This window comes from Aotus nancymaae, unplaced genomic scaffold (genome assembly GCF_030222135.1).
Source record: "Aotus nancymaae isolate 86718 unplaced genomic scaffold, 86718_ANA_hifiasm-v0.15.2.pri h1tg000029l, whole genome shotgun sequence".
Taxonomy (NCBI): Eukaryota; Metazoa; Chordata; class Mammalia; order Primates; family Aotidae; genus Aotus; species Aotus nancymaae.
This window is the reverse complement of record NW_026988442.1, coordinates 10,011,899-10,038,823: the sequence shown is the minus strand read 5'-3', so window position 1 is coordinate 10,038,823 and position 26,925 is coordinate 10,011,899. Positions and strand designations below refer to the sequence as shown.

Genomic DNA, 26,925 nt, shown 5'->3' with positions numbered 1-26,925 from the left:
AGCATGCACCACATGCAGGTGCTTTAAGCCTTCTTGCCTTCCATCTTTTTATATAAGGTCGGGCCTCCATTTCACAGGTTCATCCAAGCACTTACTTGTGGAAGACCTACTATGTGTCAAGCACCATGCCACTTGCTCCGGATACAAGAGTGAGGAAAAGGCATATCTGCCCTCATGGAGATGATCTAGTGAGGGACCAAGGAAACAAGCACGTAAATAGAGTACATATCAGATGGAGCAGAGACAAGAAAAATGAAGCAGGTCAAAGGGATGGAGGGTGGTGGGAAGAGGCCAGGGCCTATGGGCCTCTGCGGGTCTTAGAAGTTCCCAGGGGTAATGGAAAGCACCCAAGGATGTTAAAGGATAAGAGTGACAGGCTGTGGTTAATGTTGCAAAAGAAGTCCTCTGCCTGGGTGGGCAAGGGCAGAAGCTGAGGGACTCATGAGATTCTCGTCATAGGTGAGTGACTATGAAGGCTGGCCCAGGTGATCACAGGGACGGGTGACAAGGGTCACCTGGACGATTGCGGATGGACTGGACATGGCATGAGATGAGGCCACTGAAACAGAGAGAGGTGCATCACACAGTGCAGGAGCTGGCTCAGACTGGGACCTGGGTCAGATGCTACAAGTCAAAAATGTGTTTTCTACTGTTTTCCCTGTCCTGGCCTGGGAGAAAAAGTATGGCCTGGAAGAAGGGGACTGGGATCCCCAGACACAGACCCTAAAACACAGGAGTCAAACCCATTTAAAGAAGGAAGATCTCCTTTTATTTGGGCCTGAGAGTCCGGAGTTAGCAGTTCTCTCTGAAACGCGAGGAGTCAGGAGACAGGGAGCAGCAGGAACCCTTATTTCTGCACCAGCTGCTTCCCCTGAATGAACTCTAGTCACCTTTAAGCTCCTGGCAGGGAAGGGCATGCTTTGTCCTATGGATGGGCATGAAAAGGGCCACTGCCCCACTGGAAGGCATTTTGGCAATGCCATTAAAGCCATGCCCAGCTCTTGCCCCACATGCCTGCTTCTTCCCTGGCCTTCTGCTGAGGAAGCAGCCAGATCTGTGCAAGACTCTACCTACAGGGTTGCTGGGCATGATTGTTAACAAGATCAAACAAACAACCCATATCCCACAGCAGACTAATTAAAACTGCACTTTTAGAAAGGGCATCATGACAATTACCTTGCCTTTTTCATTTTGATGAACTTTGGGTATCTTTCCATCAAGGCATGTCCAATGAATTGGCCTGACCCATTTAATGCCAGGAGGTGCTCTTACCATTTTTGGGGAGACCAAAATGCCCCAGAGAACAACTGCCTTGAATTCAGAAGCCCCAGAACCAGTGGCTGAGTAACCTTTTCCTTTTAAACCCGTGAAAGCCTATCTGGGTGGATGGACCTTTCCATCTGGACTGCCCAAAACAAAAAACTAGGGCTGGGAACATCCTTCCCCAGCCTGGAACCAGACCAGTGTAATCCCTGGTCCAAGGTCAGAGGGACTGTCTCTCAACTGTGGTGGCTGCATCAACAATAGGTTAAGACTTAGATCACCTGCCTAACTTACTGCCCAGAGGTGCTGAGGGCCCTTTGCAAACTACTGTAGATGATATAAGTGGGTGTTTTTGCAATCTCTTCTGGCATGTACTAATTAAGCAGACACTGTGAGGAGGTTGGGGGAGGTCAGGTATATGTATATGGGCCTGGCAGTTAGGGATGGAGTATATACTGTACTTCATGGTGGCTGAGCATGGGCTCTGGATAGGAACAGGCAGTAGCTTACCACTTAGTAGCAGTGTGACCTGGGCCCAATGTTTTGCACTGTAAAATGGGGCCTTTGTGAAGCAGTGAAGTACTTCTGGCTGCTGTAGTTTCTGTCAAAGCAACCCATTAGAAAGTACAAAACTCCATTGTCCTCATTCTGGTTTTTAATGGTCAAGGTGACAACAGTGTACAGTTTTTCCAGACCCATATGTAGGTTCCACAGTAATCTCCACCTGCTGGAGGAAACACCATGACAGATGCCATTGTCCCAGCAGGCCACTGCCAGTGTGGGAACTTTGGGATCAAAAGCACCAAGCCAAGTCTCTTTCTCAGGATGGGTCTTGGTTGAAACCACCAGCCCTTCTGCAGTTCTAGGTGGATGCAGTATTGGTTCTTGGCTCATTGCAGGGGTGAAGCAGGAAAAGAGAAAGAGACTGGTGAGGCTTGCTTGGAAAGAGGATCGAGGCACATTACGATTCCAAACCAGGAGATCCTGAGTCAGCATGGATTCTAAGTCTCTGGTTTGTTTAATGGGGAAAGGGTTCCATCCAAGAGCCCAATGGCCCTCCTCTCCCAAACCTGCATAGGAAGCAAACTTATAGGGGTGGTGGAGGGTATTTACCAGGTCAGGACTACTGCCTGTTTCTGCAGGTCACAAGTCAGCAGGTCAAAGAACAACTGTGAAGCAGAACCTGCTAAGCAAAGCCAACTAGTGATGTTACACTCACTTCCAACATGTACCAGCAGAAGCCTCCTGTAAGTACCAACAGTGACAGGTGCTTGTAGCACAGGAAACTCACCCCTTCTTCAACAGTTCATTTGATTTGCCACACATCACTAGTGAACAGCTTGGTGGCATTCTGACTGTTTATCTTTTAGGGCAAGATACTCTGATTCTCAGCTCACTTGGGTGGGGTTGGCATGAGCTGTATCCTACCGAAAAAAATACCCCACCTCCCTCCTAGGTCTACTTAGACTTCTACACGTGGAGTAAATAAAGTCATAATGGAGCCCATGAGAATTCCCAGGAGGCAAGCAGTCTGGATGGTGAGGGAGGAAAGGGCCAGGCAGGCAGGTGAACAGAATCTCAACTGGCCAAGGCCTGGCAAGATTGGATTTCCCAGGGGTTGAGTAAAAAGAGCATAGGGAAATATATTTTCAGTTTCTGAAGACACCATGTGCATGCAGCTCTGACCTCCCACTTTAGGGGACTCTAGCTGCTGCTCAGTTTTATCTGGGCAAGTGATATATTCCTGTAGGAACAAGTGGCGGCGAAGCCTCTTTCTAAACATTTCCGCTCCTTCCTCCAGTCATCTTTGGGGCTGGCGGGTGGGACACACTAGTGAATAAGCACTGTGTGCCACAAGTTTTTATGCAGAGGATGGAAGGAAGTTTCATCCCACAGGCCCCAAGATAAATATAATTTTAAAGCAATTAAAGCCTGCTTCAGTGGGAGAGTTTCCGTACAACATGCTGGTGATATTCCTTCAATTTTTTTGGTTGTTTTTATTTTTTTTCATTAAAGTCCATTGATCGTCACAAAAACCCAGGAAAATGCAACTAAGGAGAAAACAAATGTCCAACCAAGATCTAAGAACCCAGAGCTACGGAGGAGACATCGCACTCGACTGCTGGGTGTGCACAAGGGGGCAGGAGGGGTGATCCCCATGGACCATGGCCACTGGCCGTGGGAAACACAGGAGGGAGGCCAGGCAGCTGGCTGGGTGGTTATGTTAACCGCTGCACGATGACAGCATTGAGCAGGTTGGCTTCCTTCAGGGTCTGGCTCTCGTCAGCCAGCTCTTTGTTCGGGAAAGTAGTCATGAGGATAAAGCTGGTGGCAGCCATGGCCGGCCGGGCATCCACGATGAAGAGTCGGATGTCGCTGATCCTGCAGGAGTTGGGGAAGTAGTGAGCAATGCCCTCCTCTGCTGTCCACACCCTGCCCCATGGAAAGCTAAACACCTTGCAAATCCCGTTCCCTGACCTTCTCCACAGAACAGCGAAAGCTACGTTCAGGCACACGGGACCATGTCCTTTTCCTGCTGAGAGTCCTTCACTGTTGTTTCCATTTTCCTTGGGATGAACACCAACAACCTTGCTGTGTTCCCAAGGCCTGACTAATTTTATACCACCCTCTTTCCCCTCGTTCTCTTCTCCCACTTTTAGTTCATCAGGCCATACTCTTTCTCTTCCCACATTTGGGCCCTTCTTTCCAGAGGCTCCCCTGCCTGATCCCCTTCCTGCAATCCTAATCACAATTCAGGCCTCAGATCAAATGTCATTTCCTCAGGACAGCCTTCTTCAGCTCCTTGTCTCCATCCCTGACCCTCCTTCCACATTTCTGGGATGATCTGATTAGTGTCTCCTCCTGTAGCTCAGGAGTTCCACAGGGCAGAACGTGTCTCTTTTGTATGTCACAGGAGGCACTCAAACTATTTAACAGAAATTAGTGGTCAACTCAGGGCCAGGAATCATTTCTCCAGACACTGCCTGTCTCCTGAACCTGGAGATCATATGAGAACGAAACCACATGGAAACAATGCCTCCTTCCCCAGAGCACTTAAACAAAAGTTTCCTTTTGCCCCAAACCCCTAAAATCTATGCAACTTTAATTTGGCAGATCTAAGGGCAAGGACCTGCAGGATTCTGACTGTGACTTTTATCTTTTAGCAAACCAAGCTTTTTCACCCAGCAAAGCCCTTTGCACGGGCTGTTCACCCTGGGAGTGGGCAGCAGTGTGCTGAGCTTAGTAAGTGAAATGAAACTGAGGCAAATAACTCACATCAGTGGGATGGGTTACTCCCTTAATCACCAGGCACTTGAGTGAAGGGTCCTGATGGAGGTCTGAAAAGGTCTCCAGATGCTCCTGGCTCACAGCTGGGCTTGTCGCCTGCCTCTACCCACAGGTGAGCACAGTCAATACTCAATGACTGTCAAAGCATTCACTGACCCAACATGTGGGTGCTGGCTTAGAGGGCTCATGACCAATAAAATTTAGACACTTCTGTTATACAGAAAGGAGATGCCAAATGTATTTACTGGCAACAGTCTTCTAGCACCTCTCCCACTAGTCTCTTCACTTTGCTGCACCTCAGTTTCTCCATCTTTAAAATGAAGGAGGCACTAATCCAGACCACATGATCTGAGATGTAGAGCAGGTATTCCCAGAATTCTCAACAGCCAGATCTAGAAGAGATCTTTCTGGCCCTGTGGTTTTCACAGGCCCCTTGTAAGGAGGGAGGTGGAGGAAGCCAGGTGAGTGGGATGCTGGCACTGCATCACTCACCCCTCCACCAACTACAGCAGTTCTAATTTGATCTCTTCATAGGACTTTAGCATGAGACTTCCTCTGAACAGTCTGGTAGCTAAAAAATGTGCCTGAGAAATCCAATACCCTAATTTTGCAGATGAGGAATGAGACATACAGGGGAGAACTGAACAGTCACTGGCCACACTAATGGAAGAGTGGGGACCAGACTAAGGCTTCAGATTTGTAGTCCTTCCCACCCTCGTGTCTCCTTCAGGTAAAGCATGGAGGGCCTGCTGGTGTTTAGGAGGAAGAAGGGCTCTCTACTTCCCACACATTTGCATAAGTCCCAGAGGACACTCCTAGAATACACTAGGCCACACAATGCAAGGTACCTGTGGCTGTGGTTAAATTTCTGCACCAGCCTCCCGCCGTCTGCAAGCCGAATTTGGATGTTTGTGGTAGGCTCTGATTCGTCGATTAAAATGGAAGAGCTGGCTTTGGCTTCATTTTCTGCCTGTTGGGCTGGAGAGCTGGTACTCAACACCTGGGGGGCAGTGCTGAGAAGAGAGGATGGCATCAGGACACAGAAACAAGGCCCCTGGGAAGAAGGGAACCCTTTCTTGGACTGTTACTGAGCATTTGCTATGTGCCTGGCATTGTTTGGTGCTGCTGATGTATTGACCCAAACAGGCAGAATCGTGCCCTTATGGAACTTACAGGTCTAGCAGAATTCACCTCAAACCCTGAGTCATACGTTATTGCTAGCTCCCTTGCTCCTGAGTAATGTGGGCAAGTTATTCAGCCTTTTTTCCTCTTCGGTGTCTTCACCTGAACAAGGGCTTGAAGGGAGGAAAGGACAGCCTAGGGTGGAAGAGACAGGGTCATGAGGCTCGAAGACACTATAGACCAGGGTCAGTTTTAGCCTCAACGGAGTGGTGGAGGGGAGTGTTCTGAGTCTGCAGCTGAGGCGGCCCTGGCACAGCCTGGCAGGTGAGTGGCAGGATGCAAGGGAAGCAATCCAGATTCTTCCTCTGTGACGGAATTTTCAGGCCTGCATTACCTAGTGCACCTCATTCACATGCGTTATCTGTACTCATATATCCACTATTGAGGGCAGGGGAGAGAGTTCTGAAGGGCACTGAAAAGCCAACCAAGTGCTGGGTACTGCTGGGATTCATCATACAATGAACAGGACACAGTGTCTGCCACAGTGTTAGATTTCATATCTCAGAATCACATGGACTAGGGTTTGAATTACTCAAGCACCCTTAGTTTCAACAAAGGTAGTAATTAGATTTTTAAAGGGTTAAGGCTATAGGCCTCGCTCAGTTTTTGCAAGGATTAAAGGGGAAAACTGCCTAATGTACTCAGGATGGCTGACAAACACAAAATGCACACACAGGACTCCCAATTCTCCACAACTATATGGAGCTGACTTCTCTCCTCTAAACTACCTGTCCACTTCACTCTCAGTCTTTCTCTTAGCAGACGACCTGACCTAGACCTTTGCAAAGGTTTCGGCCATTAGATGAGCATTTGCTTCCCCTCAAAGCCTCTAATGAGATCAGTTCTTGTACCTTACCCTTCCCCCTTCCTAGCCCAAAAAATGGTATTCAGAGCAAATCCACCTGAAAGTGCTTTCCAAAGTGTGTTCCATAGAACCTCAGTCCCTTGAGATATCTCCAGGTGGTGTGGAGAAGGACACATAATACACCAGCAGCTTCAGAAGCCATTGGCATATTAAAGGTTTTGAGACTGCACAGTTAAATATTTCCCTGAAGCATATAATTAACAAAGAAAGACTGAAAAGTAAACATTCTTTTCTGTGAAGGTGAAAAATATGGGCCTAGAGGATTACAAAGTAGAACTCAAGAGGAGAATGTCACCCACATTACTAGCACTAGAGGAGCTGCTTCTGTGCATCAGCCTCACAGCATAAGGGACTCAAAAAGAGTGGCCTGAAAACACAGTTTAAACCACACCACCATAGGCCACAAGAGTTGCTTGGAAACAGGGAAAAGGTAAATCTTATATATCTGTAAATGCCTAAGCTCTACGCCAAGCTTATCCAACCACCAAATGTGGCTCAGGATGGCTTTGAATGCGGCCCAACACAAATTTGTAAACTTTCTTAAAACGTGAGTTTTTTTTTTTTTGCTTTTTTTTGTGCTGTTGTTAGCTCATCAGCTATCATTAGTGTTAGTGTATTTTAAGTGTAGCCCAAGACAATTCTTCTTGTTCCAAAAGAAGCCAAAAGACTGGACATTCCTGATCTATACTATCTTGTTTTGTTCATTAGTTTCACAGACATTAAGTCAACTCTCCAATTAGACTTTAGGCAGCCTGTCCCTTGCCTATTTATAATAATTCAAAGTACATGTACTCATTGAAACCACTGCCTGCCAGAAAGGGAACTGTAACATTTTCAGTCAGGCCTAAAATTAGGCCTGTTAAGCCAAAATAGCTGATATCTATACAGGCAAGGGGTGGGGAGTAGAAAAAACAGGAGTGACATTTACACCGACTTTGTGCAGGTACTGTCTAAAGGTGCTTTCATAGCCATGACCTCACCAAATCACCACAACCATCCTTTGAGATGGGTGTAGATGGGTGTTATCTCCATTTTATAGATAAGAAAACAGACACACATGCTATGGGCCAGTTTCAAAATTTTTAAAAACTCATGCAATAAACAAGCTTGCTTTCTCTCTATATTCTGTACATTCCCACCAGTCAGGACTTTGTCAAGCTTAACTCGGTATAATTTATTTTAGAAAAATAATACTTACATTGAAAATGCTTTCTCAAACTTCTCCCCTTCTCCTAGTCTCATTCCTCACTTGTGAAGTGACGACCCTCAGCAAGTTACTGAGCAGCTTGACACCTCAATTTCCTTTTCTATAAAATGGAGATACTCTCCCCATCACACCTCCATATCTTTTAGGGGAAGCAGTCTCTACTGTCCCTATTATCAAGGAGAGTTGGTGTGATGCTGGAGAAACGGCACAAGCTTTTGAGCTGTGCCACCTACCATATGGCCTCAGCTCTGCCTCTGAACTAAACAAGCAGTGTGGCTTTAAGCAAGTCACAACTTCCCAGGGCTTCAGTGTCTCTGTGTGTAAAATGAGGAGCTGTTCTGTTGTGAGGATGAGATGAGATAATGTGCATGCAGGACCTGATATTTAGGAAATCCTCAGCACAAGAAAGCAGCTGCTGTTTGGGTCTGCTTGCCAGCATGTTCTGTTGCAGAGGACTAGTACTCATCACTGGAAGGATGAGAAAAGCCTGATGCCTGGACTTAGCTGTGTTGCTTCTGACTGGCTGTTTCTCTTATACACTCCCTAAAAATTAGGTGAGGCAGGGTGGCCTGATAAACATGGTAACTGTTTATGAGACACCATTCCTGAGTCAGGCCCTGTGCTGAGCACTTCACATGTATTAACCTACTTAACCCACAGGCTTAACCCCCAGCCTATGAGGTAGTGATTCATCATCTCCACTTTACAGATGAGGAAACTGAGCGACAGCAGGATTAAGCAACTTGCCCAAAATCCCAGTGTTGGTTCACAGTGGAGGCAGTATACAATTCGAGCTGTCTGGCTCTCCATCCTGTGCTCTTCACAGTATCATACTCTCCTGCTGGACCTTACAGTCAGACAGATACAGGCCTGGATTTCAAGACCCAGTTTCCTTATCAATAAAGCAAAGTTAAAACTTCCCAGATAGTTGAGAAAATAGCTAAAAATATGCACTGTACTCAGCACACACTAAAAGCACAAACAAATGTCTATGTGACTATGCTATGCAAGAATATCCAGGATGCTATGCAGGTTGGCAGATACAGGCAGAAACTGTAGGGACCGAGCTCTGCACTGGCCAGCAATATGGACCTCATTGCCTTATTTGTAGAATGGGGATCAAAACAGGATTAAAGAAGATAAAACATGTGAAATACTTAGCACAGTGCTTAGCTAACAACATAAAAACTAGTCAATTACTATCATTCTTCAAGGTCCTGTCCCTTATATTTACCTCAATTCTGGACCAAAATCAACTGGAAATGCTATCAGCTGTCCATGGGCTGTAAGTGGAAGGTCACCTGACAGGCATTCCCAGCCTGTGCTGCTCTGAAGGATGGGGAGTGGAAGAGGAAGAGAAACCTCAAGACCAGGCCTCCTGATTGTCCAAATAATAAGAACAAATCATTCAAAGAACGAGTTCCATAGCGCTCTAATCATCCTGCAGGGCAGCCACATGCATCTGTTCAAAGGAGCCGGCCTGTCGGCTCTTCCTGAGAACTGCCAACAGCTGGGCTACAAAATGAGTCTCAATTCAAGAGCACGAATCACCCAACACCTTCTAGCTTTACAGTGAGAATAAATTGGCACTAGGTACTTTCTTGCCACAGTTACAAATCCTGAGACCAGCCATCTTCTCCATAAAAATAACCACTACAGAAGGCATGGGAGCAGCTAAAGCTCACTTCCAGCAGCAGTGACTCCTACTCCCAAGTGCATTTTTGCTGTCTGCAATTTGAACCTTCAGATCAGCTCCCAACCCAAATAAACTAATGTAAAACCTAAAACAACAATAAAAATTTAACACGATTGAATTTTCTCAAAATCTTTGAACTGGGAGAACTTATTCATCTACTTTGAAGTATTTGCCCAGATAATTAAGAGAAAAAACTCAATACTGATTGATTTTTGAAGCAAATCTGAGAAAATTTTGTTGATCTTTTGGTTTCTGATCATTTTGGTTCACAAGACAATGAAAAATGTAGTAAAATTTATGGGAAAAACTAAAGCAGCTGTCCCGATTTAGACTGAAAAGCTAAAGTCCCACCTCACTTAGCTATATAAAACTGTGGCTGCTTTTTTAAAAAAGTTTTCATAAAGAGCCAGAACTGAAAAAAAAGCGCAAGTGGAACTGGCAGTGAACACTTACTTTGCTGATAAACATCATGCTGATATCAAGTTCTATCTTGTGCTTATCCTCCACACTAATATTTATTCCTATCATGCTAAAAGACTTCAGAGATACTTTAATTTTCTGAGATGCAGAGTTACACACACATAATATTGTTAAAACTTTCCAATAGTAGAAGCATTTCTCATTAGTATTATAAAATCAAACCCAAACTGCATGGTGTTCTGAAGTTCTGAGTCCTCCCTTGTAACTGATGGTGGGGGTAAAAAATATAACCTTTTCGAAGGGCGATTTGACAATTTAAAAATATGAAGCCATTTTGAGACAAAAATCATATTTCTAGTCCAAGATTAAAGAGTATACAAAGATTTAATTACAGAAATATTAACTACAATGTTGTAATTCTGGCATCTGCCTAAATGTTTAACGGTAGGGACTGGTTAAATTATAGCACAATTATAGGAGAGAAAATTATGTAAGCATTATAATTAAAAGGTAGAAATACACTTTCTGATATAGGATGATAGCCATACTTCACTGATAAAGCAAAAAGCAGGTGATAAAACAGCATATTTACAAACCCATGTAAGTAAGAGTACAAAGATATACTTGCCAGATAGTAACTGAATATTTCTGGGTGTTAGGTTCAGGATAGTTTTTACCTGCACTTTCTATTAAGATGAACATGCATTACTTTAATAATCAAAGAAAAAGAAAACTGGGTGCCCTACAAGGCTCGTCACAACTGACAGGGACACTCAGTTGTGAGAACGGCTGTTCTGGGCTAGTCCACAGCCCTTGACACGATAGATGAAATGATGAGAACAGGGATGACTTAACTATTTTGGGCCTGGTAAATCTAATACCCTGAACTCTGACTCGTGCTCCTGATGAGGTATGAATGGCCAATAGGAAGGTAAAGGATTCTAGGAGAGGGCCAGCCAGAAGCTCAGAGGGCATGGTTGCTGGAAGACCAAACTTTGATCTCTGAAGAGGGTGAGATGAGCAAGGGCAGTAGCTACTTTGACAACTGCCAGATCTAGGTTAGGGAGGATGTCTCATTGTGCAGGAGTGCAGGAAGGAAAGCCAATAGAAGGCCTGGGGTCTTGGCTCTACCACACACCAGCCATGTGCCCAAAGACAAGCCCTAATGTCCAAGAGTATTAGCTTTCTCTCTGTAAAAGAATCATATTGGGAAGGAGGATCACTATGCTCTGAATGCCTATCATGTGCGCAGTTCCCTCTGAAGAATACTAATCAGGTGATCCCATGGCCATGGCCAAAGCTAAGTGCGTCCTGAGAGAAGGCAGCCCACCTATGGGCTGGCTACGGGTCTGGTGGGAGAACTATGAAGGATAACAATGACTATTAGCCAATCAGATATCATCAGAGGGTTTGAACAGAAGATAGAGAATGTCTGTTAGTAGAGGGTACAGGAGTGAGAAAGATACAAGGCAGAAAAAATTACAGGTGGCAGAGTGAGCGTCAGAAAGGGCCAAATAAGTAGAAATAAGAGCTGCTGAGCTGCCATAATCATGGCACACCAGCCTGCAAAAGGGCAGCAAGGTTCTTGAGCGTCCTTGCATCCTGAGCAACCCTCTGCAAGGCCTGGCTGAGTGAGAGAGTCTGAAATTCCTTATTCCCCTTGGAATCCCCATGTCAGCCTTACGCCATCGAGGAGATCACACTTTCCCTGAACACCCTAGATTACTGAGCCATAGCAGTAATTATGTTATACTTTCTGCTTATACTGACTGCTCACTATGGAATAGTGTTCTACATGCATCAGCTCACTTACTGCTTGCAACAATAATCCTAGGAGATGTGGACTCTTATTAGTACCAATTTATAGTTGAGGAAACTGATCAACAGTCCAGGGTCGCACTGCTAGAAAGTGAAGAAGCAGAGACATAAACTCAGGTCTGTTAACTCCAGAGTCCATGTTCTCCACATCCTATTTCCAATACAAATAAAACTTGAAGTACTTTGTAAACAGTTAAGAGCTAATAACCAAAGTGAGTGATACACAGGGTGTGCTGGGCTTGGCAGGTGTGACTGACACAGTCTGGCTCTTACCTGTGCTGCTCCTTACCTGCCCAGTTTCTGGCCCTCGCCAGTGAAGGCTTTGAAGGCTCCTTTGGGCTTCACAAAGTCCTCGTCCCGATGGTCCTCCATATCCAAGTTCACCTGTCCACCGTGAGCTAGCCTCCGCAGCTCTGCTGGCACCTCCCTGTGGGAGAAAAGGCCATGCTGGAGTCCAGAGAGAGAAGATGGAAATGACAGTGATGGGGAAAAGGGGAGAAGAAACCTCTCAGTCCCAATGGTGAAAATTGCTGGGCCTCCACAGGGAGCAGGCTACCTGCCTGCCTCCACCTTTTCTCTTGTCTGTTCAGCCATGGAAGACACCTATTTCTTATTTGGCCACTTGGGTTTGCCCTCAGGCCCAAAGGAGAAAAATGGACACACAGGTATTTGGAGCAGATCTAGGAATCTGTATCTCAACTATGCGGAATCTGCTTCAAACAATTTACTTCTCAAATAATAAACATTCTGCCTCTTCCTTTCCTAACTGCTATCCACTCACTGATTTGAGACCTAGAGGAGGGCTTTTTCACTCACCCTCTGCGGATAGACTCCAGAAACTGGGCATTGGATGGGTCTTGGTAGCTTCTGAGTTCTCCATTATCCAGGCTGAATCCACTCTTCCAGAGTTTCAATACTACATGAACCTGTGATGACAGGGAGTAAGCAGTTAATATATTGTCAGGGTTCTGGCAAGCATACCAATTTGAAACCGCAAATTAGCAGATTTTTACTATTTCACAGTGTTGCTACTATTAAAACACACATAAACACACATATATACATGTGTGCACAAGCAACTCAACAAGCAAACTAAATAAGCATTAACCTAGAATAGGAAGGTGATCTAGCACAGCCTAAGGGCAGGGGTTGTTTTAGGAGACCTGGGGTTGCATCTTGCCTGTACCACTCACTAGCTAGATGGCTCTGGGCAGGTGACTCAATCAACACTGTGCTTGTGCTTGGTATGCAGTGCGTGTTTGACTAAACTACCATGGCAAATCTTGCTTGTGGACTATTCTACAGTCATTAAAAATGTTATCTACCAGTTCTGTTAACAACTCCTGCACACATTCACAGCAAAGGGTCTAGAAGGCTAAAAACCAATGCATTAGCAGCTGCTGCCTTGGAGGATAAAATTTTTATTTTCTTGCTTGACTTTATTTTGGAATAAAACCCAAAATGATTTAAAACATATTATAGAAATTAATGATCACAAAACTACAAGAAAATATTTGTGATATAATATTGAATTAAAAAGACTGAAAATTGTCTGTATGATTACACTTGTGGGGAGGAGGCCCCTATGCACAGGGCTAAAAAGTAGTGGACAATAAGGAAAACTAAAAAAATAAAAAATAAAATATAAAAAAAATTGGTGTTTCAAGCCTTGTCTGGTGGTCTGAAGACCAAGTTCTTCAGCTATACTCATATCACCAGAGAACCCCAGATACACTGTACCTCTGCCTGAGATCCATCGGCTGCTCCAAAAACTCCTTCATTTGCCTATCCCCTTTCTCCACCTGTTCTCACCAGCTCTCTCACCCAGCATCCATGAAAGCTGCCTTTGATTTTCCAGTAAGCCTCTCTGTTTGTGAACCATAGCAAGGGCACTGGCTCTATTAGCTTCCCTTCAGAGGCTGCTGGTTCATGCACAATATGTAACCAATCCCTTCAGAAAAATGGCAAAACAGTCCACAAGCTTCCCTCATGTGAAGGTAGATGCACACTCACATCTTGGCTGGAATGCTGCCTCTTTTCTCCTGCCACATAGGCAGACTCTTCCTCTGGTGCTGCCCCAAGGCGGTAGCCACCTCCTGCAAATGGCTATAAGGGACAAGTTCACACACATTTGAGGGGTTGGTCCATGGTAGAGGGGTTACTCAGATACAATGATATATCTATTGTAGGTAAGAGTAAGAAAGAGGACAAGGTTCCTGATCAAGCTTGTTAGCTACTAGATGTACTTTCTCTGGTATCAGACTCAGTGCGTACATGGCCAGGTAGTATAGTAAATGAATTAGGTGGCCAGAATTGGGGTAAAAGCTGGAAGTGGCAGTGCCTGGCTAAAGGAAACTCTCATTAACCATGGCCACGTAGGAATTTGGGTACAGGATAGTATCAAAGACTTTTTGATTTTCCCAAAGGAGATAGAAAACCAGATTTTACATAAAACAGATGACTATTAATTCAAGTAAAACAAAATAAAACAACAAGTAAGTCAAAAGTCAAATAGGATAGGTCAAACAAAACATGTATGTAGAACCCAATCTAGACCATAGGCTATAGGTTTGAAAACTCTCGCTCAAATCTTGGTTTCACTTTAAAGGGTGAGAGAAACTACACTTGTGTTCTGCACAGAAGACCAAGTAAGCAAATGAAAGAAAGAAAAAAAATCAGTCACTGCTGGGGTGAAGAAAGTGGCATTACCAGCTTTGGAATCTCAGTCCTGTGGTCACAATGACCCTTATACTCACTCTCGGTTTACTGGTCTCTCCAGGGCTCTTGGTCACTCGCTCCACAGCTACAGCTCCATGTTCTTTGGCACCTTTAAAAAGATCATCCACCAGCTCGTTGGGACTTTTCTTCCTGGGAGGGCCAACAATCTGCTGTCCACTTCTCTCTGAGCCCCCAGCATAAAACCTGTGTACAAAATACACCTATAACATGAAACACTCATGGAAAACATGAATAGAGCATGTGCCAGGTTGGTGCTGGGCACACTGAGGCAAAGGGTACAACGCTTGTCTTTAAAGAGCTCACTGGCTAGCTGGGAACACATGGAAGGAGGCAAGCAGGTACAATGCAGCATGAGCAGCAACAGAAGTCAGTGAGGGTTTTCTGGGAACACTGAGCTGGGAAGGACAGCCAAGGCTTCCTACAAGGGTGTCTTCTGGGCCGAGTCTTGAGGATGAGGATGAATTTATCAGGTGAACAAATTGGGGAAAGGCATTCCAGGCATGCACAACAACTTATCAGCTCAGGAGAGAGTCTCAGCTGGGAAATATCAATCTGGTGGCCAGGCTCCTCTCCAGGAGACAGTGACTGCAGTCATAGTCAGAAGTAGCTATCACTAGTGACTTGGGGTTAATAGTGGCACTGGCATGGTTAGTACAAGCAGCTAGGCTCCAGTCTTGGCTCTGCCACTGTGTTCTGGGTAAGCCAGTGCACTACTCTGTAATTCACTTTCCTTGTCTTTGAAATGGGAGGGAAGGACCACATGCCCTACCTACCTGCTCCTTAAGTCAGAGCCGTGAGGTTCAAATCAGCAGATGTATGCAAAAGAACAAGCACAGAGTAATGCACACAGGTAAGGTGGTGTGACACAGCACCAAGAGCTCCCCCAAGCCTCACTTCACCTTGCCATTCATGTGACATACACTGGGGGCCCTGAGGAAAGGGTACTGGAGGTCAGAGAAGCTCCAATCTCAAATACAAAACCCCAGACACCCACAATGGGCTTTGCAATAGGCCAGACATGGCTTGAGATAAAGTTAGTACTTTTTTATATGGGTCTGAAAACCTGTTGTCATTGAGCCTTGCCTACTGACTCATTATTCCTATTCAGAGCTAAATCAACAGCTTGTCCCCAAGTGGGGAAAATTGAGAACCTATAAAAATTAGTCTTAGCCCTCTACTTCCTGACATTCGCCAGGGAATGAGAAGCAAAGCCACAGGCCCTGACAAGGGCAACAGTACCAGTGTCCTTCAGGTCTGAAATGCTAAGGGATCAAGGAAGTAAGGAGAATGTGAAATAAAGGAAGGTCATCGCCCGCCCGGAGGATGTGACTGGGTGGGAGGAGAATGAGGAAATCATTTAGGAGCTGGGCATTCACATACTTGATGACATTGCCTTTCACTCAGGAGTGTAAAACTCTAAAATTAACATATATTCCTGTATCTGGGAGTATCTAAAAGGTTTTGAGGCAGTGTGAGGGTCACAATAGGAATAAAAATAGAGAACAGAACACATGAAATTTCTCAGCCTACTTCCCTAAAGACTGCCCATGATGAGATAACTGCATTCCCATAATAGTTATTATACAATTTTCCTTAGGAATGTCTGACAGACCGAGGCAGATCTTGTGAAGAACCAAAACCCATGAAATGAGGCTGTAGCCAGTTCATTCTTGTTCATTCTAGGTAGATGAAGTTCTGCTAAATGGACTATAAATATAAAATCTTTATTAACGGATCTCAAAGCCCCAGCTTCAGAACTAGGAGCCTATGATCAATACCCTTAAAAATATGCATGCCCTTGACCTGGTATTTCCATTTTTAAAAACTATTCAAAAAAAATCTGAAACGTGGTTAATTAATCCACAAAGACATTCACAGCACTGATATTTACAGTAGAAAAACATTGGAAATAACCTAAATATCAGGCATTCCACATAACAGATTACTATTACAGCGTATGAAAAGGCATATGAAGGATTTTAACGACATGGAGAAGTGTTTGAGATGTAGCATTAATCCAACAAAATCATATTTATTTACAGAACAAAGAATGGATAGAAATATGCCAAAATATTAACTGTAGTTACCACAGGGTAGATGAGTTTAAGACTTTTTCATTATACTAGTCTGTAGTTTCCACAATGGATATTTTTATATAATGTTCCTAAAGGTTAAAAACAAATAGTAGATGTGTGCATGTCTATTGGGGGAATATACACTTATAAGCCTAATATTCTGATTTTTTAACATGATTTTTTTAAATTAAAAAGAAAAAGGTGGAAAGAAATACACCAAAAAAATGGATATCTGGTTACATATGGATTATAACATAATGAATAACTTTTTCTTTTCCTTATTTTTTAAAATTGTAAATTGACAATTTATAATTGTATTTACTTATGGCATACAAAGTGATGCTATGCTTTATGAATACGAAGTGGATTAAATCAAGCTAGTTAACATATTCATTATCTCAAATACTCAATATTGAACATTTGAGATTCACTCTCAGTAATTTTGAAGGGTACAATGCTCTTTTATTAACTATACTCATCATGCTGTGCAAGAGATCTTAAAAAAAAAAAAAAGCCCTAAACCATATTTCTCCTAAGATTTTTATACCCTTTGACCATCATTTTCATCATTTTCCCATGATCCCCTCACCTCTGTCTCTATACAAACTCTGCCTCTATGAGCTCGATTGTTCTAGATTCCACATGTGAGAACATGCCATATTTGTGTTTCTGTGCCTGGTTTATTTTAGTTCCCATAATGTTCTCTATCCATGTTGTTAAGGAAAAAAAGAAGGAAATGACAATTTCCTTTTTAAAGACTGAGTAGTATTACACTGTGTATATATACCACATTTGCTTTATCTATTCATCTGCTGGTAAGACACTTATGCTGATTCATAACTTTGCTATGGTGAAGAGCACTGCAATGAGCATGCGAACGTAGAAATCTCTTTATGAACTGATTCCAAATCTTGAGTCAATACCAAAGAGTGGGACTGCTAGATCTTTTCCTTGTTCCCCTCCCCCTAATATTCTTCAATAAATACATTAAGTAACAGGGGACGGGGTCACTTCTAAGCTACAGGGAGTAGAAGAAACTGTTCCTAGGATATAACCCACACAGACCAGCCCACAGTAGTAATGGCTAACAAATAACTAATCATGTTTACCAGGTCCTGTTCTAGGTGATTTACACATTACCCTGGACTTCCCTATGAACTGTCCCCCTGATCCCCTATAAAAGACTCACCTCTGGCCTTCCTCCTCCTCCTCCTCCTCATCTTGGTCATGAATGAGGTCTCTGAAGGATGTCACTCTATTATCACTGGAGACACATAAAAAAGCAAAATGATCTCAGGGAACATTAAGGAAGGTAACCCTCATCACCACTGCTAAGAAGGTGAAGACACTCAGGTTAGATTTTCGGTGGGCAAGTGGAAGATGTATGTGGAGAAAGGTTAATCCCCTAAGATTACACATAAAATAATGTGGCATTTAGTTTTTCAAGGTCACACAGATTGAGTATAAATTAGAAAGTCCTACCATGAGGTAAAATGGAATCCCAATTTAAGCTGTCCTGGCTTTAATAAAAACTACAAAGTACTTATTAATATTTAGGGGGGAAAAGCAGAGTTGTATGGGATGGGCACAACTCAAAATGAGTACAAGGGAGGGTTAAGTAGTACAGACAGCAGGGAATATGGGAACATAAGAAAGGCTTCCCAGAAAAATAGAATATTTGAACCAAGTGCCAAAGAACTAGTGGACAGTCATGGTGATGGGGCTACTGGGGAAAAGGGGTTGGTGTAGTCTTACAGGAAAGCATCATACACAAGTGCACAGAGATCAGAGGGAGTTGAAGGAAAGACAGATAGTTAAGAAGTAGGAATGAATGACTATGTGGGTGACTGCACTGGAGGAAAGAAAGCCCCAGTCTGCTTCTGCTGCAGGTTAGTCAAGTAATAGTATTTATTTTTAGAAAAAAAGCAGTGTTATATGGAATGGGCACAACTAAAACTGAGTGTGAGAAGGTTAATTCCCTCTGACATTGTCTTCCACTGCCACTTTCCGCCTAGTTTAGATCTGCCTTCAAGGAACAAGCTTAGTTTTTTGATGATTATGAGACACAAATTTTATAAAGATAAAAAAAAATTCTGTATTTCTTAGGGGAAAAAGCAACTTCCATATAATATGAGAGAAAGAGGTGATAAGGTTTTGGCTCTGTGTCCCCACCCAAATGTCATGTTAAACTGTAATTCTCAATGTCGGAGGAGGGATCTGGATCATGGGGGTGGATTTCCCCCATGCTGTTCTCGTGACAGTGAGTTCTCATGAGATCTGATGGTTAAAAAATGTGTAGCACTTCCCTCTTCATGCATGCTCTCTCCTGTCACCGTGTGAAGATGTGCTTGCTTCCCCTTCGCCGTCTGCCATGATTCTAAGTTTTCTAAGGCCTTCCAGCTATGCTTCCTGTATAGCTATGGAACTGGGAGTCAATTAAATCTCTTTTCTTCATCAATTACTCTATTTGGGTAGTTCTTTATAGCAGTGTGAGAACAGACTAATATAGAGAGTAATACAGGTTTAGCGAGGCTTTAATGAGTTTGTTTACTAGGAAGAAAGCTCCAGTTCAGTCTTGAAGATTTATTTCAAGGAAGCAATCAGGGGACAGAAGAGTTTTGAGGTTCCATCAACTAGAAGTGAGAGGACAAAAACCAATCAATGTAGCAAATAAGCTCCCTGCATGAGTTGGCTCCTCAGAACAGCCTCCTGGGCATTCCTTGTTGCTCGATATGACGTGGTTCAAAAGGATCCAAGTGATGAGGTCTGTACTAGTACCCTAAGAGTACTAGTTCCACTCATTCATCTTCCTAAAGGGAATTTTCCATACATATTTAGCCTAAAGTTTCTTCCAATGACTGGGCTAGGATGAGCATCTATGAAAAAAATATCTTTTACTTCCCTGTTGTTAAAACTTTCAAATATACATATATACATTTGCTTGGGCAAACTGCTTTCTGTGGTGGCTTTGTTTCTTTCCCCCAAAACTCATACACCCAGACTGATGGTATCTGACACTGATTCTGGTGTCCATGTACCAGATTCCAATCCCAATTCTGCCTCCTACTGTTGGGATCTTGGACATGCTATTTAAATTCTCAAAGCCTTCATTTTCTCACATGTAAATGGGACAATCATAGCACCAGCTGATGGCCTTTCTGTGTACAGGTGGGTACTGATGCACGGAAAGCCTTTTGCATGGTGCGGCACATTTAAGTACTACTCTTAAGGAGCAGTTCTCAAAGTGTGGTCATGGACCAGGAGCATCAGCATCACAGTGAACCTGTGAGAAATGCAAATGCCCAGGCCCCCTCTTAATTCTCTTGAACCAGAAGCTCTGGAAGGGGTATCCACCAATCTATTCTTAAGGAGCCCCTGAGGTAATTCTGACATACATTCAAGTTCAGAACCACTGTCTGGAGTAATGCTTTGAGTCACCTTATGGCATGCATGTCCTAGGGATATTACCAATTTCAGAATATTTTTGTCCTATGGTCTGCACAAATTGGCAAAATATCTCAGAAAGTTCAATTTTTCAATATTAAAACTATCTCCCAGGCTACTCTGGCATACTGAAGTGGCACAAAAGTCCTTCATCAGATGCCATTTTCTGATTTTAATCTGGTCACCCTAGCTCTGTGGCAGTGCCTCTCTGTGATGATGGAAATGCTGTCTGCATTGTCCAACTGGAAAGCCACTAGCCATATCTGGCTATTAACCATCTGAAATGTGGTTAAAGCAAATGAGTAACAATGCTTGCTTAATTCTAATTAATTTAAATAACTAGTGGCTACCTTATTGGATACTGTAGTTTTAGAGAATCAGACAATGGGGGGTCCCTGAAAGTTTAAAGTACAACTTTTGCTGGATGAAAGAGCGGCAAAAAAAGAAGAAACTGTTACCTCTTGCTTGACCCTGCATACAAGGGTGGGAGGTGCTGAAAGGGAGGTAGCATGTGGCAGTAGAAGCATCTTTAGACTTAGGCAGACTTGGCCTTGAATCTGCCATAACAGCAGCTGTAAGTTACTTGACCTTTCTAAGAATTAGGATCCTGATCTGCAAAAACGGTGAGCACCTTACCTACTTCAGAGCTGCTGAACAGTATCACAAGAGAACACAGGTGAGAAATATGGCACAGCTAGAAGGACGGTGACTGCTCCTGAAATACTAGCCCTCCCACTTCCAGGAACTTACAATTTACCTGGGGAGAAACATTAAGTTAAATATCAGGTAAAGATTTCAGGGTAATGCAGAGGAGATGTCACCCAGTAGTATGTGGATATAGTTAAATAACTGAAGGAGTGATAGTTGTGATTGGAGTTCTGTGGCACAGAATTATGGTGTGCCACCTAGTCATGGGGTTGGGAATAACACGCTCAACAGAGGAGTGGGGATGGAGGTGAACATGGAAGGATGCATGGGATTTGGATAGGCAGAAAGCAAGAGAGTGGGCACACCTGATCAGGTGAGAGGCTCAAACAAAAGTGGAATCAAAAATAAGGAAGAACTGGAGAACCAAAGAAATCAGTTTGGTTGGAACAAAGGATTTCAGAAATGAGAAAAAGGGAGTCAGATTAGGAAAGTGGGTCCAGGGTAAACTCTAGAGGACTTCAAATGTCCATAAGAGGCAGAACATTGTTGGGGCTGAGAGCTGAAATGCTGAATGCAGAAATAGCCCTATATTTAAACCCATGTTTTACTAGCTCTGTGATCTTGGAAAGAAACCCAACTTCAGTGTCCTCACCTATAAAACAGAAATAGTACTAACCTCAGTACCAACTAATAGTACTAACCTCGCAGGGTTGCTGTGAGGACTAAAAAGATGTTCATGTAAAAACTTAACCCAGTGCCTGACTCCTAAATACTCAATAAATGGCGGCTGTTATTATTGAGGAGTTTAAACTTTCTCCCTATAGCAATGGTTAACATTTTTATGTCTCTCGGCCCCTTTAAGAATCTCATAAAAGCCATGGACTCTCCTGCCACAAAAAGATACCTCCAACGTGTACACAAACTTTTGCCTACAATTTCAAGTATTAACAATTTAGAGACTGTCTCACACCCATTCGATAGATTCCTCCTAGGGTTCAGAAGCTTCACATTAAGAAGTCCTATTCTAGAGCTGGGTGTTGCTGAGGCAGCAGTGACAACATAAAAGGGTATGTGAGAAGTTTAAAGTGGGGGAAGGAGAGAGTGGCTAAGTGTCCTGCAACAGCCAGGTGGAAGCAGAGGCAGGCCCCACACAGAATTCCTCTGAGGTGCTAGCACAAGTTTGGCTTCTCCTGAGAAATGTAGTCCTAGCATTTGCTTTCCTCCTCAACAAAGACAACCATGCGACAGACTGTGCCCTCCTCCCTCCCTTTTTCTTGGCTTCGGTTCCTTTTTCTAAGCCCACTACCAAGTCTGAGCCTTAACCAGAGCAATAAAACAACACCTCTTGGACTGAATGTGTGTCTGTCTAGTCTTTTTACTCACTTCAGTTCTAATGTTAATCTCTATGTCCTTAATTCTTTTATTTTATGCCTATTCTTAAATGTACATACTTGTTGGGGAATAGGCAGGGTAAACAAAACAAGTAAGTTGAGAATGAATGCAAAAATGATGATACTAAAATTAAAATAATAACACATATTGTGTTTTATGTGCTTTGTAAGCATTAACGCATTCAGTTTCCCATGTGGTAGGCACTATCATTCCTATTTGACAGGTGAGGAAAAAGAGGAACTGGTATGTTAAGTAACCTGCCCAAGGTCACAAAGCTTTTACTTAAGTGGCAGAGCTGGGATTTGAACCAAGGCAGTCAGGCTCCTGGGCCCATGCTAATAAATCACTGCCTTAATAGAACTTTGGGACTACTGGAGAAGAGAGAGGAGTAAACATGTAACTGGCATTATAAATTAAGTTGCAATCTCTCCCCCTCTGTAATTCTGACATGCCAACATCCCAACAACACCCTTAGGTGGCTGTCAAAAGACTCATACCTCAGAAAATCAGCCATCTCTACTAGCAGCTACAAGAACAGCACTTACTCTAACAACATGTTCTAAGCAGTAATACCCAGATGTGCCATCGCCAACATCTCACAGGTTAGGACATACAAACAGTTAAAAGATCACTTTCCTACCACCTCTTTTCTCTGGATGGGAGTTAGGGAAAGAAATTAAGAAAGCAATGAGATGTGGAGTTAGTGTTCCTTCTTCAAAGGGAGGAAATATATCTTAAACCTCAGTTGCCTTTGGAGAGAAACATAATTTACCACTTCACGGCAAAGAAACACTATTATTTATATTCTGGGGTTGAATTCACACCCAAATAGAATTTCCTGGCTAAAACATATACCAGAGAGTAGAAGCAATCTGGCTAAAGCAGAGAGGGGGGGCATGGTTCAGACAGCTTTACAGGAAGCACCCCTGCTTGTCTCCTGGAAGACCAGCATTGTTTCACTCTGCAGAGCACAGGAGTGACCTGTTGTGGGAGCCAGGGAGGCTGCGACAGGGGATGCAAATGGGATAGCAAAGGTTAACACTGTTTTATCTAGTAAGACAAGGTCTCCTTAATCAACTTGGGAAAGGGTGGGTTACACAGGTTTATTTTGTAAAAGACTTCTTAATAAGGTAATGGGCAGCCTAAAATATCAAACATATGTAGACTTAATGCCTTCCTAAAGTCATCTGGCCAAATCTTTCACATCTATAGTACCCCTGAAAGGAAGTTTTCTGGCTTTTACTTAAAAACTCTAGAGTTGGAGTGATTGTTCCTCATACTACATAAGTAAAAGACCCTCAAAAGTCTTAAAAGTAGGTTTTTGGTTTCCCCCAGGATTGAACCATAAACCACACTCAGGTAAAAGTCATGCATCTCTGTATAGGAAATGACTGAGGCTTGCTGGGAATTACTACCCATCACTCAGTCTAACCTTCTCATTCAGACCTGGTCCACACACTCAGGCCTGAACCCTCTGGTCAGAAAAATAGCTCCTCTTCACTGCTGGAAACACTCATGTAGCAATAATTGAAATTGGCCCTTACCTGGGGGCTGTGCCTCTGGACACTGAACTGGGGGTTGCCTGCGAAATGGTCACAATGTCTTCATCCCCTCCATCCTCATAAAAGCTCGCTAGTGCGATCTGAAACAGAGAGGTAGTACCTTGGGACCCTTAAACAGGCCTTCACCTAACATATATCTCCTTTGAGCACAAAGGAATACAGACATGACCCACACTTACAAGGTAGGTTTGTAAGTGTTGGGCCAAAGAAAATTAGATTAGAAGGTTAACAGCTCAACTGTGAGTCTTCAAGTCACCTGAAACAAATTCCACCCACTAAGATGAAAAGAAGGGAATAAGAATGGCTGGGGTGGAAGACACTCCTCATTCTCAGTTTACGAAGAAATGTGATCTAGTAAAAGTAGCACACGTTTAGTGAGCATTTATATGCCAGGTTGTTCTGAGCATTCCACATATATTAGTTTGTTTAATACTCACAGAACTCTATGGTATTAGTACCATTATCGTTTCATTTTAAAGTTGATACAGAGCACCGAGAAGTTAAAAAAAATTGTCCAAGTTTACACAGCCGGTAAAGAGTAGAGCCAGGTTTGATCCCAGTGTGCTCAGGCCCTCACTCTTAAGCGCTTCTATTATAACCAGGAGTCAGGAACTGTGTGGAGTCAGTCCGGGTTGCTACTTTTCCTTTTTTTTCCAAGTTGTTTCCTAATTTGTGAAATGGGGGTACCTGTCTCACCAACCTGCACACTGGATGAGATAATCAAGATTTATGCACACTCGGATCTTAGGTCTATACATACAGAAGGAATACGGGAGTCCTTTGGTCATTTGTGACATCTCACCAACTCAACGGACAGGCATTTACTAATCACTTGCTTTGCACAAACATAAGAAAGCACTGAGGTCACAGAGATGAAATAGACATGGCTCCTGCCCTCAGAGTCACCATCTTTACAGGAGGAAATGAGCTGTCATGGGATAAAACCAATCTGCTGGGAGGCAGTGTGCTGTCTCAGGCCATGCACTGAACTGGCATTCACAGGGAGCCTACATTCAAGTCCTGTTCCTGCTAGGCAAGTCACATGCATGAGCCTCAGTTTCCCCACTACACTGTGAGGGGAATGGGACAGAAGACCTGTTGACCACAACACTGTGTGCTTACAGGTCTTTCAGACAGAAACTTTTTCTAAAAAATTTTTTGCCCAGTACAGGGGCTTCCCACTGTGTCTGTATAGGTGTGATGCTTCGCCTAATTCGTATGTTTGGGAAGCAGTTTACGTTTGTTGAGCAAACTGCTTTGCCTAATTCTTATGTTTGGGAAGCAGTTTACGAAGCAGACTCAATTCAAATCCCAACCCCACTACTTACTGGCTGTGTGCCCTTGAGCACATTCCTTGCCTTCTGAGCTTCCAATGCCTCATCCATAAAATGGGTCTATCCTTTACCTCATAGTGTTGCTAGGATTAAACGAATCATATTATGTAAAGTGCTTGGCACATGGTGGTTTAGAGCTTGGGCTCTGTCTGTTTGGAATCAGAGAGAATTGAGTTCCAATTCTACCTCTTCTGCCTAGTAGCTAGTGAGGCCTTGAGCAAGTTACTCAACTTCTGTAACCTCAGCTGCAAAATGTGAAGGTTAAATGACAAAAGACGTATAAAGCAGTTAGAACAGCGCCTGGCTCGTGGCAGGTACTCAATAAATATCAGTCATCATCGTCATCATCGTCATCATCTACCTAAGACGTAGGCTGGCCAAGAATATTTATGCAATTCTTTCTACAGTTAATTACCGAATGCTTATTATGTGCCAGGCATTGTTCTAGGCACTGGGAATTCACAGGTGTACAAAAATCCCTACCTCGTGAAGCTTAAGTCTTCTTACCAAGTATTTAGTGAATACTTAATACGTGACAATGAACTACATAGTAATTTCCACGAGACTCCCATTTTACAGATAAGTTAAGAAAGGTGAAGACGCTCCAACACCCCAGAGGTATCCTCCAAGCAATTAAGGAAGGCGGGCGTCAGTCAATTCCCGAGCTGGGCTTCGGAAATAGAAATGAGCGGCCGTCTAGTCCCGAGTGGGGCTTCACCCAAGGGCTGCTTACGCGGACCAGCCCGACCTCCAGCAGGCACTCGGCGCGGCAGCCACGCCCCCAGGCGCCCAGTCTCCTCGCTGGCTACTGCAGTGCCCGAAGTCTCGCTGACGCCGCAAGCAGGCGAGGCAGAGTTAAACTGTGGCACGGCAGAGCTGGCCGGGGCTAGCCTGCGTTCCTTCACTCCCAAGCCGAGCCGGCGACGCGTGACAAGCGGTCCCGATCCATGAGGCCTGGGTCGGGCCGCGGTAGAGCGGGGATGACTGTGCGCTTCGGCCGCCGCGGGCTTAAGGCACCAGGCGCCCGCTCCCAGCAGCCCCCTGCCCACCCGACGCAGCCCGCCTCGCAGCACTACCTGCAAGTCCCAGCCGGCCGACTCGAGGAAGAAGCGGGCTCGGTCCTCCTCGGCGCCCGTCACCGCCACGAACTCCCTCAGCGACTCCTGTCGCTCCGCCGCCATCTTCGTCCCGTGCACCTCCCAAAGCGCTCCGGCCGCCGCCGCACAGCCCGAGCGCCAGCCCCGCTGCCGCGTTCCGCTTGTTGGTCGACCCGGCTCAGCAGATGGGAGCCGGCCCGCAGCCCCGCCCCATGCGGTGCCTCACGCAAAGCCCTCCGTGCGGGAAGCCCCGCCGCTCCGCGCCCTCTGGCGACCGCGGCACTCACCGCAGCCTAACAGCGGGGGTGGGAGCCCGATGGATGAGAGGCGGGGCGGGTCTTACACATACCTGTGGGCTAAATCCCTGCAGAAGTCAGATTCCCAATTATTCATTGACGCAGAAATGAAATTCATGTCATTAATTTATGCATTCGTTCATTCACTTACTTGTCAAGCAATGGTCCGATGTTGTTCTAGGGCTGTGGATATGGCAAGGAGCAAAACAAAGTCTCTGCTTTCTTGCTTCTTACATTCTGGGAGTAAAAATCCAGACCTTGGGCCCAGCACAGTGGCTGACGACTGTAATCCCAGCACTTTGGGAGGCTGAGGCGGGCGGATCACAAGGTCAAGAGATCGAGACCATCCTGGCCAACATGGTGAAACCCGGTTTCTACCAAAAATACAAAAATTCGCTGGGCATGGTGGTGCGTGCCTGTAACCCCAGCTACTCGGGAGGCTGAGACAGGAGAATCGCTTAAATCTGGGAGGCGGAGGTTGCAGTGAGCCGAGATTGCGCCCCTGCACTCCAGCCTGATGCCAGAGCGAGACTGTGTCTCAAATAAATAAATAAATAAATAAAATCCAGACTTTGAACAGGCTAGGCCTCCGCTCACAA

General features: G+C 44.4%; 1 protein-coding gene across 1 annotated transcript; it reads right to left on the bottom strand.

Annotated features, from left to right (window-relative positions):
- Nucleotides 1-1,900: 1,900 nt before the first annotated feature.
- Nucleotides 1,901-26,139, bottom strand: NSFL1C (NSFL1 cofactor). Its single transcript, XM_064382294.1, has 9 exons — nt 26,010-26,139; nt 23,582-23,679; nt 17,743-17,817; nt 14,496-14,661; nt 13,753-13,845; nt 12,556-12,665; nt 12,029-12,166; nt 5,400-5,564; nt 1,901-3,645 (listed from the first exon to the last, which is right to left on the bottom strand). Exons 1-9 carry the CDS (start codon nt 26,112-26,114, stop codon nt 3,483-3,485), a joined length of 1,113 nt encoding a protein of 370 aa, XP_064238364.1. The 5' UTR covers nt 26,115-26,139; the 3' UTR covers nt 1,901-3,482.
- Between the last annotated feature and the right edge of the window lie 786 nt (nt 26,140-26,925).

Excerpts from the sequence above, each read along its gene's own strand:
- NSFL1C (XM_064382294.1), bottom strand. The coding sequence starts at position 26,114 with ATGGCGGCGGAGCGACAGGAGTCGCTGAGGGAGTTCGTGGCGGTGACG. Across the intron at positions 14,662-17,742 it reads GAGGAGGAGGAAGGCCAGAG|GTTTTATGCTGGGGGCTCAG; the intron begins GTGAGTCTTTTA and ends TTTTGTACACAG. Across the intron at positions 12,666-13,752 it reads GGCAGCATTCCAGCCAAGAT|GTTCATGTAGTATTGAAACT; the intron begins GTGAGTGTGCAT and ends CTGTCATCACAG.